General features: G+C 36.5%; 1 protein-coding gene across 1 annotated transcript in view; it reads right to left on the reverse strand.

The window, feature by feature from the left end:
• Positions 1 to 2265: 2265 nt before the first annotated feature.
• LOC124878634 (GDNF family receptor alpha-2-like) overlaps positions 2266 to 13347 on the reverse strand; it is a 99837-nt gene continuing 88755 nt past the window's right edge. Inside the window, exon 8 of the mRNA XM_047382706.1 lies at positions 2266 to 3374. Coding sequence (XP_047238662.1) covers positions 3249 to 3374 — 126 coding nt within the window. The 3' untranslated portion in view covers positions 2266 to 3248. The remainder of the gene's footprint in view (positions 3375 to 13347) is intronic.

A 13347-nucleotide genomic window follows, 5' to 3' on the forward strand; every position in this document is an offset into this window, starting at 1 on the left:
TGGGGAAAATGGGTGTAGGCGTAAACATTTAAAAATACATCTGTTGTCGAGGAACACGCCTATGAAAGTGTGTCACTGTTGCCTTGGAAAGAGGGTGAAATTGTATAAAATACTCCTTGTTTATCATGGCTGTGGTTTTCTAAATGATTGTTGAAACTATATCCAATCTTTCTATTTTTTTTCTCTTTTACAGATGAAGGTGCCTGTGTTCAGCAAACTTTGACATCCTTTGTGCAGTGGTTGAAGAGAACAGCTCTTTTTGTTTGAACCAGTGAACAGATGAAACAAATCTTCCCATGTGGAGCAATGTTTTATCCAGCAAGGGAACCCATTTAAAGGATAGAATGCCATCTTGACAAGTTTGTCTTAACAAGGATAATTGTGAAGTGGGGTCCCACCAAAGGGAGAGAATGTTTATGAGTTAGAGATATGGATACTGTCATGACTACATGGTTGCTGTGGACAGTCAACGCACCAGCTTTGTCCTGAATTGATCCAAACAGCTTTTGTTTCATGAATATTGATTTGCTATAAAATGTGGAATAAATGAAATTTCTTTTAGTTAATTATAACACAAACATGGTTGGGTAATTTATTTAACCTAATTCCAGATTTTATGCTTTTGGGACAGAATTTTGGAAGTTAAAACCAAATATTGAGTCAGTCTATAAAGATTATCGTTTTAAAACTACAGCAATCTTATCAGCCTTGCATCGAGAAACTTTGGCTTTAATGAACCGTTTTTCAGCTTGTTCAGCCCTTACTCCACACTAAAAAAAAAAAAGAAAAAAGATATTTTTCTGCTATGTGACATAATCTGGACTGGAATTCCCTCACAACAACCCTCTTCTGTGTAGAGATGTAAGAACATACATTTTCTATGACCTGTTGATGTTTGTAGCTCATTAAGGCTTTGAGAGAGTGAAACCTTTGGCAGATAACAAGAAGGCTAAATAATGTACAACAAAAGTGCTTTGTTTTATCTGTTTGAGTTTTCAACCTCTGTCTAGGTAACATGCTGGATTTAAAGGTAGGGATGACTCTCTTAGACATGTGGCATGACATTAGGAAGGATATAAAAAAAAAATAAACATGCTGTTTTTGTATCGTCCTGCTTTCAGACACCAACCTTATATCTCCAAAATGTGACTTTTCAGGAAATGATAAAGATATATGTCTTCTGAATGTATATTAATACTGTTTGGTCAAAGTCACATGCTCTTTTTAACACTTTTCACTGGATATTTATCAATGGAACTATAGACAGATGTGAAGGGTGATCAATAGTTATTTTTACATGAAAGCAAAAATGACAAAAAATGAAGAGACAATTAGTTTGCCGGGCAGCAACGTTATATTATAAAACCTAAAATTAATATCACTAGTTAAAAGCTTTGCAAAAAACAAGATAGGAAATTGGACAAATGGTCTGATCTGTGCATCTGTAGATACTGTCTTTTGCTCACAATAGAGAAGAAAAATCACCTAAGATAACATTAGCTTTTCGCATATTAAGAATTTAGTGTAAACTAGTGCAAGCTATGTTCAACATTCACTGTTTGACAAAAAATGTAGTCAGTCAGTTTAGATAGGCACTATTTTATAGTGTTTTATGTTAGTATTATTTAACATACAGTATCTGGTCCAATTGCTTCCTATCTTTAGAATGAGTTGCAAAATATTAAAACTGCTCTGGATGAAAGCTGTAATTGATTTATGTAGCCTTTTACTGCTAATGAATTGCATTGGATTTAGTTAGTAGAACTTTCAAATATTTAACATCAGCCTAATTTTTTATTTCACAGTAACTACTATTGCTTCGTTTGTCTTTTTCTTTCTTTAATTTTTTAATGATGATTTTACTTGATACTCTTAGTTTGTCACCAACTTGACCAGGAATCACTGTTATTATTAATTTTACCACTACGATGACTCCTACTACTAAAAAAAATAATAAAATAAAATAATAATAATAATAATAATGAGATAAGATATATAAGAAATCCCTGTTGTTTCTTTACTGAACCAGTTTGTCTGAAATAAAGGTCAATAATAATTGATAAATCAACCCAGGAGTTGATCAGTCCATATTTCACCCAGAACTTGGTAAGCAAAACCCAATTTGGTTTGTTTTGCTAACTCAGTTGTGTTTAGAGTGTAACAGCCTTTGAAGGCATTAAAGAACGTATTGTGCAACATGAATATTTAAATACTCTGTACAAGGACTCACACACTCAGAAAGCATGATGTTCACACAAAAAATCATGGCTTTTAAAGACTGAGTTCATTTAATCTCATCGCTTTATACATTTGTGATTAAACTTTAATAGACAAATATAAATGCAGATAATGAAAGCCTTCCGTCAATACCCATACTGAGCAATCTTAGCATACAGTAATATTATTTTCAAAATACTAGATATCATTAAGTTACATGAAAGAAAATGCTGTTTATATACATAGAGACTGGATTATACACATTTGCAGGTGGACGTATGGTGAACACCCACAGTCAACAACATTACCTTAAATGAGCACAGAACCATTAACTTTTAACATTGCCAGCTTTTGTTCTTTTTGCCATCAGCGTGAGGATTATACTGCGGCACCCAAATGAAAGCTCGGTACGGTAGACTGATTATGGTCACAGATTATACCAACACATAGAACACTGAGAAAGCTTTACAGTCTGTAAGGTTTACACTAGAGCTGAAAAGACAGAATGTAATCATCCTACATCCACACCCTTAAATTTGTGCTCTGGTCTTTCAGTTGAAGATAAACCCAAGTCCCAATACATGGCAAAAAAAGTCTCATTCTTCATTGTTCTTTTTATATATACCTCATGCTCCTCTTGTTTCTCTCTGCAACAATTCATTTTCTGTCAGGCCTTTCTTCTTGTAATGATGTTCATTGTTTTTTTTTTTTTCCTTTTTAAGTGAGAAAGTAAAGAAGTCTTAGCAACTGCTTCACTTTCAGGGTTTTTAATGAGGCAGTAAGTGAATGGTCTTTCGGGCCTTTTTTTCCAAAGGTTCTCACAAAAGCTTTTCCGCAGCCAATGCATCACATGAACCTCAGTTGTACAATTTTAATAATTTCCACCTGTCTTGTCTGCTTTTACACATTTCATTCAGCATCAACTGTCACCAGAGATTTTGCCTTCTTTTTTAGAGTCTCAGAAATGACACGTTCTGCTTTTGGGATCAGCTTGTGGATGCATGACCTCTTTTTCCCTCCTCCTGGCGGTTCTACAAGACTTGCCGAGCCAGAATCAGAGCCAAAGCCGGGCTGGGAAGCAGAGCCAAGACGTTGGCATGCAGACAGGGATAGCGATCCTCTCCAAGGGCCAGGCCACTGTTCCTTTCTTTACTAATCTGTGCAGATACGACACAGAAAAGGAGGAGAGGTGTGAAAAGGTTAGACATGACTCAGACACTTGTTCTGTTTTTTCCTGTTTTGGCAATTGATAAGGTAAAGAATGAGATAGGATCGAGGTGAAAAAAAAACAAACAAGAGATTCAGGGTGAGGAGCTCTATCTACTCATGGCAGATCATATTTAACATGAACATGACATTTTGTTCAGCAGAATGTTTTTTTGTTTTTTTACATAATACACAGTGCTGTGTAAAGGTCTTTGCCATCATACAGGTTTCACCTGTTTTTGCTTCCTTGTTAATATCAGACAAAGTTAATATGAGAAAATAGAAAATGCAGTTTTCAAATGATGATTCCATTTATTAAAGGAATAGAGCTATCCAAACCAACCTGGCCCCGTCAGGATCTGTCTGTTAGGTTTGTGTTTGTTTACTTCTTGCTCAGCCAGGTGCTTTTCTGTTCATTTCTGGTTCTTTAGATTCCTTCTGGTTAGTTTTGTTGTTTTTTTTGTGTTCTGGTGTTAGATATGTTTAGTTATATTCTGATACATCTGGAATTTGTTGATGTTCTTAGTCTAGTCATTGTTTTCTTGTATTCTGGTCACCTCCATGCTCTCCTTGGTCATCTGTGTTAATTAGTCACTCCCTCTGTCTCCCTGCAGCGCTGGTCCACACCTGTGGATTACCTTTTCTCCCAGTTCAGTGGTTCTCACTTCACTTCCTTAAGTTTATAAGCTCTCTGGATTGTATTGTTCTCCACTGGTTCCCTCCATTAATGCATCATTATCTACCCTGCGTTTTTGCCCTGGTTCAGTCCTGATTCTTTCCATGTCTGTTGCCTGGATTTTCATGTGCCTGTTTATGTTGTTTTTCACCTGCCTGAGTTCCTGTACCTGGTCCATTGTAAGTTTATTTTTCTATTAAATCTTTTCATCACTCAAATCAATGCTGCACTTGGGTCCTACTTTAAAACTCATGACAGGCCCTATGTGAAAATATATTTACCTCACTTTTAAAATCAGGAGTTAATTTGGATTAACAAGGTCTTTTAGTTCAGTTTCACTAGCCACACCCTGGCATGATTTATTCCTGACCTTTAGAATCAAGAAATCAATTACATGGTGTCTGACAGAATTAAGTAGACCACAAGATCTAAAAAAGAAAGACTTTATGATCAGATTTAAATATATTCTATAAGAAATAAATTCATTAACATCTATCATTTTGGAAAAGGCTACAGAAAGCTTTCTAAAGCTTAGGGGCTGCAGGGAATCACACTTAGAGCCATTATCTATCAATGGAAAAAGCATGGAACAGTGACCTTCTACTCAGTGGTCAGTCTACCAAAATTACCCTTAGAGATACTCCACAAGAATAGAGAAATACTGTTCATTCTCCCAAGGATACAGGATCAAAATGAGTTCTTGCATCATCTGGCCAGAACGTTTTTCTTGTGTGGTGATTACTATTATATACAAATGCTGCAATAGCATGGTCCTTAGAGACTTCCTGTTGCGGTTAGAAAGAACTTTGTTCTTTTTCTTGCTGTCTCAAGTTAATAAAACACATTTATCTGTTCTTGCAGAGTATGTATTGGTCTTCAGGTCACAAAAGAACCCCGAACAAGACCTAAAACACTGCCGGTATCACTTGCCTCAGTTAAGGTCAGAGTGCAAGATTTAACAAGAAACAAACTAAGAAAAATGGCATTCTGAATTCTGAGCTCAATATCAGTGCTGACCAAAAATAAACACAAAGTGCTATCTAACGTTTGCTAAAAAAGTCTGTATGATCCCCAACACTTTTTGGAAAATAATAACCGACAACACAAAAGCGGAAATTTTTAGAAGTTGTACATACAATTACATTTGTCTTTAAACTAACACCACATTTCAGAAGAAAACCCCATCATACTGACAGTCGAACATGGTGATGGTAGTGTGATGGTCTGGGGTTGCTTTGCTGCTTCAGGATCTGAACATCTTGCTATAATTTATGGAACCATGAATTCTACTCTATAGCAGAAAACTCTTAAGAACAATGTCCTGCTATCAGTCTGTGTCATTAAGTTCCTGCTCACTTGGGTTATGCAGCAGAAAAATTACTTAAAGCACATCAGCAAGTCTGCCACTAAAAGGCAAAAAAAACCAAACAAAAAAAAACAAAATTAAGGTTTCGGGGTGACGTAGTCAAAGTCCAATTTAAATCCGATGCTGTGACTTAAACAGGACATTCATGGTTTCAAACCCTCTAATATGGAAGATAAAATAAAATATTCAGCAAAGAAGAGTGGACTAAAATTCCTCCATGGTCATGTAGAACACTCATTGCCAGTTGTCAGAAATGCTTGATTGCAGTAGTTGTTAAATTAACTGGCATTTTCTGTGTGCATTTTCATTTTTCTGTGTTTTAGCTTGTGCTAGAAAGTCTCCAACCACAGACTTTATTTACAAGCAAAACATGCTGCAATGCCAAACTTACATTACAGGAGCCAGGAGTAGCTCAGGACTTTTCTTTTCAATATTTCATTAGGTCTATCTTGCAGGATGTAGCGACTGGGGAAAAAACAACAACACTCTCAACACTATTATCTGACGGTGAACAATCAAAGCGCTTTCCTCTTATGTACAGGGTAGAAACTAGGAAAGTATTTTATAACATTGTTAATGTTAAAGCAGAGAGAGGTTAGAATAAGTTCAGATATTAAATTCTTTGGCCTCCAGAGTTTCCCTGTAATATCCACACAGCAGTGGGCTCTATAATGGGCTGTTCCGTGAAGCTGTTAACATTTCGAATATTCCTTCCTCCCATTTTCAGGGATTCTTGTAATATCAACCATTACCATGTGTCTTCCAGTTAAAGAAGTCCTGGTCAATTTGTTGAGGCACCATTTTCAGTTCAACAGAGCGTTACAGCAACACATCATAAGGAATGTGAAACATTTTCTCCTCCTCCTTCTACTCCTCTGTCACCTCATTTTCACCAAAGCAACCTTTGCAAAGATTACACTGGTCTATTTCTCCATTCACAGAAAAAAAAAGGGAAGGAAGGAGGAAAAGCTTCTAACCAGATGTTATGAACCCATGCTTGATCTTACGCCACAACAAGATAACTCATAGATTAGAAAATAAACAATGATACAGAAAAGAGGCGCTGAATTATAAGAAAGAAAATTATAAGAAAAAGGATGAAGGGGAGGTATCCAGATAAGATACTCTTATGTTAGTATCTGGGCTTGTGCATGTACAAGTGTATATTAGTAAATGATATGTTTATTTATTTTGGAAATTCAGTTTAAAAGTTAAAGCCATATATTACATACATATATATTCATTACAGTGAATTATTTATTCTAATAATTTATTTAAATTAATTGTGATGATCGTGGCTAACAGCAAATGACAACACAAAAATCAGTCTCAGAAAATTAGCATGATCAGATCTGATCATTTAAAAATAATAATAAAAAATAAAAAACAGTTCAGAAATATCAGACTACTGAAAAATATGTCCATGTGCTGTAAAATATATGCTCTCAGTACTTGGTCAGGGCTCCTTTTGCATAAACCTCTGCACCATTGTGATCTGGACGGGATCAGTCTATGGCTCTGCTGAGTTGTTAAGGAAGCAGAGGTTGCTTTAATAGTACAATCCTCTCTAACCTGTGGTTATAATTGTTGAATGTTCCACCACACCTTTTCTTTTATCTTAACTCTATTAATTTCTTAGATATAGTGCATTGTGAACAGCCAGGTTCTTTAGCAATGAACACTTTTTGTTGATCCTCATGTATGGGGACAAAGGCTGTCTGCTGGACAATTTTCAAGTCAACATTATTCCCTGTGAATGTTTAGGTCATAACATGGCCATAAAAGAACGTTGTCCTTAAAAATACAATTTTGGTCTTGAGTAAAATCCAAAATTTCCACCAAACCTAAATTTTGGGTTTCCATTAATAGGAAGCCATAATAATCAAAATGAACAGAAATAAATACACATACATGAACAACATCACTCACTATGTGAGGAATTTCTATATGAGTTTCACTCCTGAAACAAATTTATTTTTTGTAATGTTCTAACTTATTAAAATCCATGATATTCATCTATAGACATATAGCAGATGAAAATAAGTCAAAATAATTATTTAGGTTGGCCACTTTTTCATCCACTCACTAATACTTAGAAATGACTTAAAGCTACACTATTATAAAGTGTTACCAAAGAGGAATGTATGCATGGACAGCACTGGGTAACTTGACAATGCACCAAACACATCCTCAACTAAAAGCCAATTAATTAGCAGGGGCAGTGATGTGTGGCAGCAGCCTGTTGACATGAGTCCAGATCTCTGTCTGCAGCCAATATCCACACATCCATACACAGTCTCGCTAGATGTGTCACACACACACACACACACACACACACACACACACACACACACACACACACACACACACATTAACGGGTGACTGAACACGAGCAGGAGATGCACACAAACACTGTGACAGAACAAAGCCAGCTTTATGCACTCATTTGTTCATTTTTCAGCAACCACAGAAAGACAGAGCATTTAAAACATTCACAATTGTATAAATAAACTGCTTAGATTATATTTTATCCTTCATTGAACCAGCTCCTTCTGTTGAGATCAAGTTTTATTGTCAATCAGTACATTTTCAAGTTTACAGTAAACAGGGCTTCATATCCTAAGGCAAGTTATTGGGTAATTGAGTTATGTAGCTTCTGTCCACGCATTGTAACAAGGGTTACATGGGAAAACAGAGAATTGCAGCTTCCCACTGGTTCAGCAAGTATAAAAGCAGTAATCGTGTTTGTGAGGAAACTAAAATTTCATTGAAGATTATAGTTTTTCCCCAAATGTTATTTTATTATATAAGGAAAACATGATTTTTTTCTATAAGGTACCCAGCTTTCATGAAAGCTTATCAATGTCCATTATCAAACCTGTTTATTTATATAACTCTAATTCATAACAATGTCAACTAGTGGCACTTCACAAGTCAAACAATTATTATTCTGTTATACAGAGTCCAGTTTGGTCTAAATTCAATTCATAATAGTCCAATTCATTCCCATGCAACACAGTCATGTATTCAGCTTCAATAATTAATTACAATTCAATCTTTGTATCCAGAGGTGGAAATTAGCACCCACTATTGGCCATATAGTGGTTGTTGTTAATGAAGTGGCAGGTAAATTAAAAAAACTCAGAAGCCATAGTAGTGGGTTTGCAATTTAAACAGGAGAATAGAGTCAGTTTTCCATAACTGACCTGTAGGCGACGGCAGTGTGCCTGAGCTACTGCTTCCTGTCTGAGATAACCTACAGCATTGCTGCAGTCGACAGGAACGTACCTGAACACAGTGTACCCCTTTGGTATAACACTGAGCATTATGAAGTCCAACATTTAATGAAAAGTCCTTTGTTTGCCTGTCGTTCGTGCAAACTCCTTTTGCCTTTTAGCCTTTGGCTGCAGCTTTGGAAATAAATGATAAATCTTTGCATGTCTGCTGTCCAGAAACGTCCGGGCAGACATAATATCACTCGCCATCAATAAAAAATAACTAACTAAATAAATCTTGTCATCATTATTAATATTAATACTGATGAAATGTGTACATTTTACTTTCATATTTTTGTTTTGAACTCTCCTTAGACTGTTATTTAAGTTCATAACAACAATATGTGCTACTTTTTTTTAAATTACAAAAATACCTTTAGATAACTGGCAGGCGGTTTATAATAGCTTCATGAAAACATTAAATTATCAAACAAGTCCCATTAAGTTCAAGTTATTTCTCTATTAAACTTTTTATGTGACGAAACATATTAACATTGTAAATCAAGAAATTCAGAAAAATAAAATCAATTTGAGAAAAAGAACATTAATTCTTAGGGATCTAAAGTATAAATGTATAGTAAATCAGTCCTCAATGACTATAGACCTGTTGCCCTGACATCCCACATCATGAAGGTCCTAGAGAGACTCCTCTTGGTCCACCTGAGTAAGCAAACAGTAAACCATCAGGACCCCCTTCAGTTTGCTTATCGTTGTGGAATTGGAGTTGAAGATGCCATCAAACACCTACTTCAACAAACCCACTGTCATCTGGACAAACCCAACAGCACTGCGTCCATCATGTTCTTTGATTTCTCCACTGCATTTAACACAATGCAACTTGATTTGCTTTGTCAGAAACTCCAGAAGACTCAAGTGGAGGCCTCAACAATCTCCTGGATCAAAGACTACCTGGCAAACAGACCACAGTTTGTGAGACTGACAGGTTGTGAGTCTAACCACGTAGTCAGCAGCACAGGAGCACCACAGGGGACTGTACTCTCACCATTCCTTTTCACTCTGTACACCTCAGACTTCCAGTACAAGACAGACTCTTGTCATCTGCAGAAATACTCGGATGATTCTGCAGTTGTGGGGTGGATCAGAGAAGGACAAGAAGCTGAGTACAGGAAGGTGGTGGACCGTTTTGTGGCATGGAGTGGAAACAATCATCTCATTTTGAACTTGACTAAAACAAAGGAGATGATTGTAGAGTTTAAGAGAAACAAGAATAAGTCAAAAACCATTTCCATCATGGGAGAAGAAGTGGAGGTGGTGGAGGAGTATAAATACCTCGGTGTTCACCTGGACAACAGGCTGGAGTGGAGATGCAACTGTGAAGCCATCTACAAGAAGGGACAGAGCAGACTGTACTTCTTGAGGAAGCTTAGGTCCTTTGGTGTTTGCAGCAAGATGCTGCATATCTTCTATAAGTCTGTTGTGGAAAGTGTGATCTCTTCTGCCATCATCTCCTGGGGAAGCAGCATCCAAGCCAGGGACTTAAAAAAGTTCAACAAGCTGATAAAAAAGACTGGCTCTGTTCTGGGGACTCCTCTGGAACCTCTGGAGATCATTGTGCAAAGACAGATTCTTCATAAAATGAAGAACATTATGGAGAACCCTGAGCATCCACTTCATGAGACTGTCCTACAACAACAGAGTGTCTTCAGTCAGAGGCTTCTTTAGATCTGCTGTAAGACGGAGCGCTACAGGAGATCCTTCCTGCCCACAGCCATCAGCATCTACAACGGCTCTTTGAAGAAACCTTCATAATGAGCTACAACAACATTTAATTTCCCTTTGGGATAAATAAAGTATTTTTGAATTTGAATTTGAATTGAATTGAAATTGTTGCATCAACTCTACAGTATAGTTCTTTCTACACTTACTTAAGAGTGAATGACTACATAGTTTTGTGTGTTTTTTATGTAACTAATACACAATTTAAACAAAAGTATGTTTGAATACTGCCTTGTAAAAGTTGTAAGTGTCTGGTAAAGATTTTTTTACCAGCCACTGTGGCTTGTGGGAAAACGGTGGAATTTCCACCTCTGATTATCATATAATAGAGTCAAATTCAGTAAATTATTTAATGCCAGCCTGTAGACAGTTATCTATCTAAGGAAGCCCAGTTGACTGCATCTAGCTGACGGCAACAATTCCTTATCGTGAGCAAGCATGTGGTAATATATGGATTATAAAGCACAACATACTGAAAAGGCATGTCATTCTCCACATGTAGAAAACAGTTATTGTTATTGGCAACTCTCCTTCCTCAGGGAATTTCCTCAGAATACTTGGCTGCAGTCCAAATCATAATTTGACAGATATACAAACCCCACAAACAAACCTTTGTAATGTTTCTTAGTACAGACAGAATTTATGTTTAAAGATGTTTTCCAACCATTCCATGTTTCTCTAAAAGCATGCAAACAATATATCAGTATTTCTCAGCTATTCATATCTTGTATTATATTTCATGTAGAACAAATAAAGTTTTACAAGCTTTGTTTAACTTTTTCTTTATTTTCATTCTCTTTTATTTATTCTTATTTTATACCAAATGAAAATAAAGTTTTCATGTTCAATGTCTGACCCTAAGTTCTTTTGCAGCCCATACTTACAGTTAGACGGAAACAAAAGAAAGCAAAAAAAAACTTACAAGAGATAGAAACCACAGTTTCCATGGCGTGTACATATTCAATCAAGCTGAAAGCAATTCCCGCAGTTAATGGGCATATTTCTGGTTAAGTGGTAGAGTTCTGAACGGTTTCAAGAAACACAGAAAACATTTTTTTGTCCATCCAATAATTGGATTTTTACATTCCCAGTATAAAAATGTTGGAGATGGTTGATGGGTCCTAACTTAAGATCTTATTTATAAGTTAAGTTATAAACATAGCCAATAGTCCCCTTTAGTATTTAAAGTTTTTTTCTGTTACCTAGAAACACACAGATATGTCTAGGTGTTTTAAGTGTCTTTTAGACGTGTGGAAAAAGGGGGACCAAAAAAGAACTGAAGCCAAAAACGGATCTTTATTTTGAAGTCTGCTGCTAGAACTTTAAACTACATCCATCCATTTTCTATAACCACTTCTTCCGTACAGTGTCGCGGGGGAGCTGATGCCTATCTCCAGTTGTCTATGGGCGAAAGCAGAGTACAGCCTGGAAAGGTCACCAGACCATTGCAGGAACTTTAAACTCTAACAAGATTTTAATTTTGTGAGTCAAGACATTATCACATATATAAACCTTAAAATGAACTTTGTCTAGGTAGGAAAAAAGGCTTGTCATGTATGGTAGAAATTAATTGAATCTCATTTGGAAGCACAAAAGTCAAAGGACTGAGCTTCGGCCCACATGTTTACTTTCTAAATGCTAAAGCCAACAACAACTGACACTGACATTTGAATAATTATGCAACTATTGTGGCTGAAGACATCGTAAAGCATATGACTGAGCCAAATGACTGACATGACATGGACAGCTCCATGCTGCAAATTAGCATATGCTCTGTAAAAAATGGTAAAGTTTATCCATCCATCAAACATCTGGCACGATCTTTTACCCATATCATTTGTTGTCATGTGTTCGCACACAGATGCCTTGTGTTGCTACATTGTGCTTGCTGATCGGTGTGAGATTTACAGCTGTGGACAGGCTTTCTTTTGCCAAGACGACTCATACCATAACATCACTCCCCCAATTTATCTGCCATGGAAGTTTGACAAGTTTTAATTGCCAGGCATAGTTGTCTGAGAATGTGGGGCCACCCAAAATGTCCCTAACAGCTCCCTCTCTAATTATAAACTTCCTGCTTGAGTAATCACACGTCTTATTGTTTCCTAATTACCATTTTTACAATAAATTAAACACCATGCTGCAGTGAGACAGGCACTGAGCAGTGCATCAATACTGACACACACACAAACCTTTGCAGAAAGCACCATCCCTCATAAGTCTTCCACCTTGTCTCCGGTACATTTCCCCAAACATACATGCTGTTATTGTTATCGGAGGTGCTTGTTCATTAATTCTCCTATTTGCAATGTTTTTAAGGTTTTAATTTGCTGTCGTTCCAACAATGAGGGTTTGTGTATAAAGCACAGCAATAAATGCCTGAGGTGAAGAGTGACTATTTAATGACTGCGATTTGATATGTCTTAATGGGAGTCAGTCATTCAACAAACAAATTTGCATTCATAAACTTGCTTGGATTTGGATCTGTGACAGTCACTGAAAAAACAAATGACATGAACAATAATAACAACAGCAGAATGCTTTACAAAACGCTGTTTTATTGTACACTTGCTAATTCTGCCAAATTGGGTAAGAGGGTCTTCTGCAAACGTGAGCTTCGTCATTAGTCATACACGCGACGCCTGCACTGTACATGTAAAGTACATTTGTAAAACACAACAATATTTCATTGCAAGAACTAATCACACCCGACAGCCAGCTCCTCTTGGCCTGAAAGTGAAGGGTGAAATATTTCTTTCCCATTCAAGAAAAACAAAGTGAGATAGAAAGGGAGGCTGCCACAGACAATGTGCTGTTGTCATCTTCACATTTATTTGAGGGAAAAAATGAAGTACAGTTTAAATAACAGA

Source organism: Girardinichthys multiradiatus, chromosome 12 (genome assembly GCF_021462225.1).
Source record: "Girardinichthys multiradiatus isolate DD_20200921_A chromosome 12, DD_fGirMul_XY1, whole genome shotgun sequence".
Lineage (NCBI taxonomy): Eukaryota > Metazoa > Chordata > Actinopteri > Cyprinodontiformes > Goodeidae > Girardinichthys > Girardinichthys multiradiatus.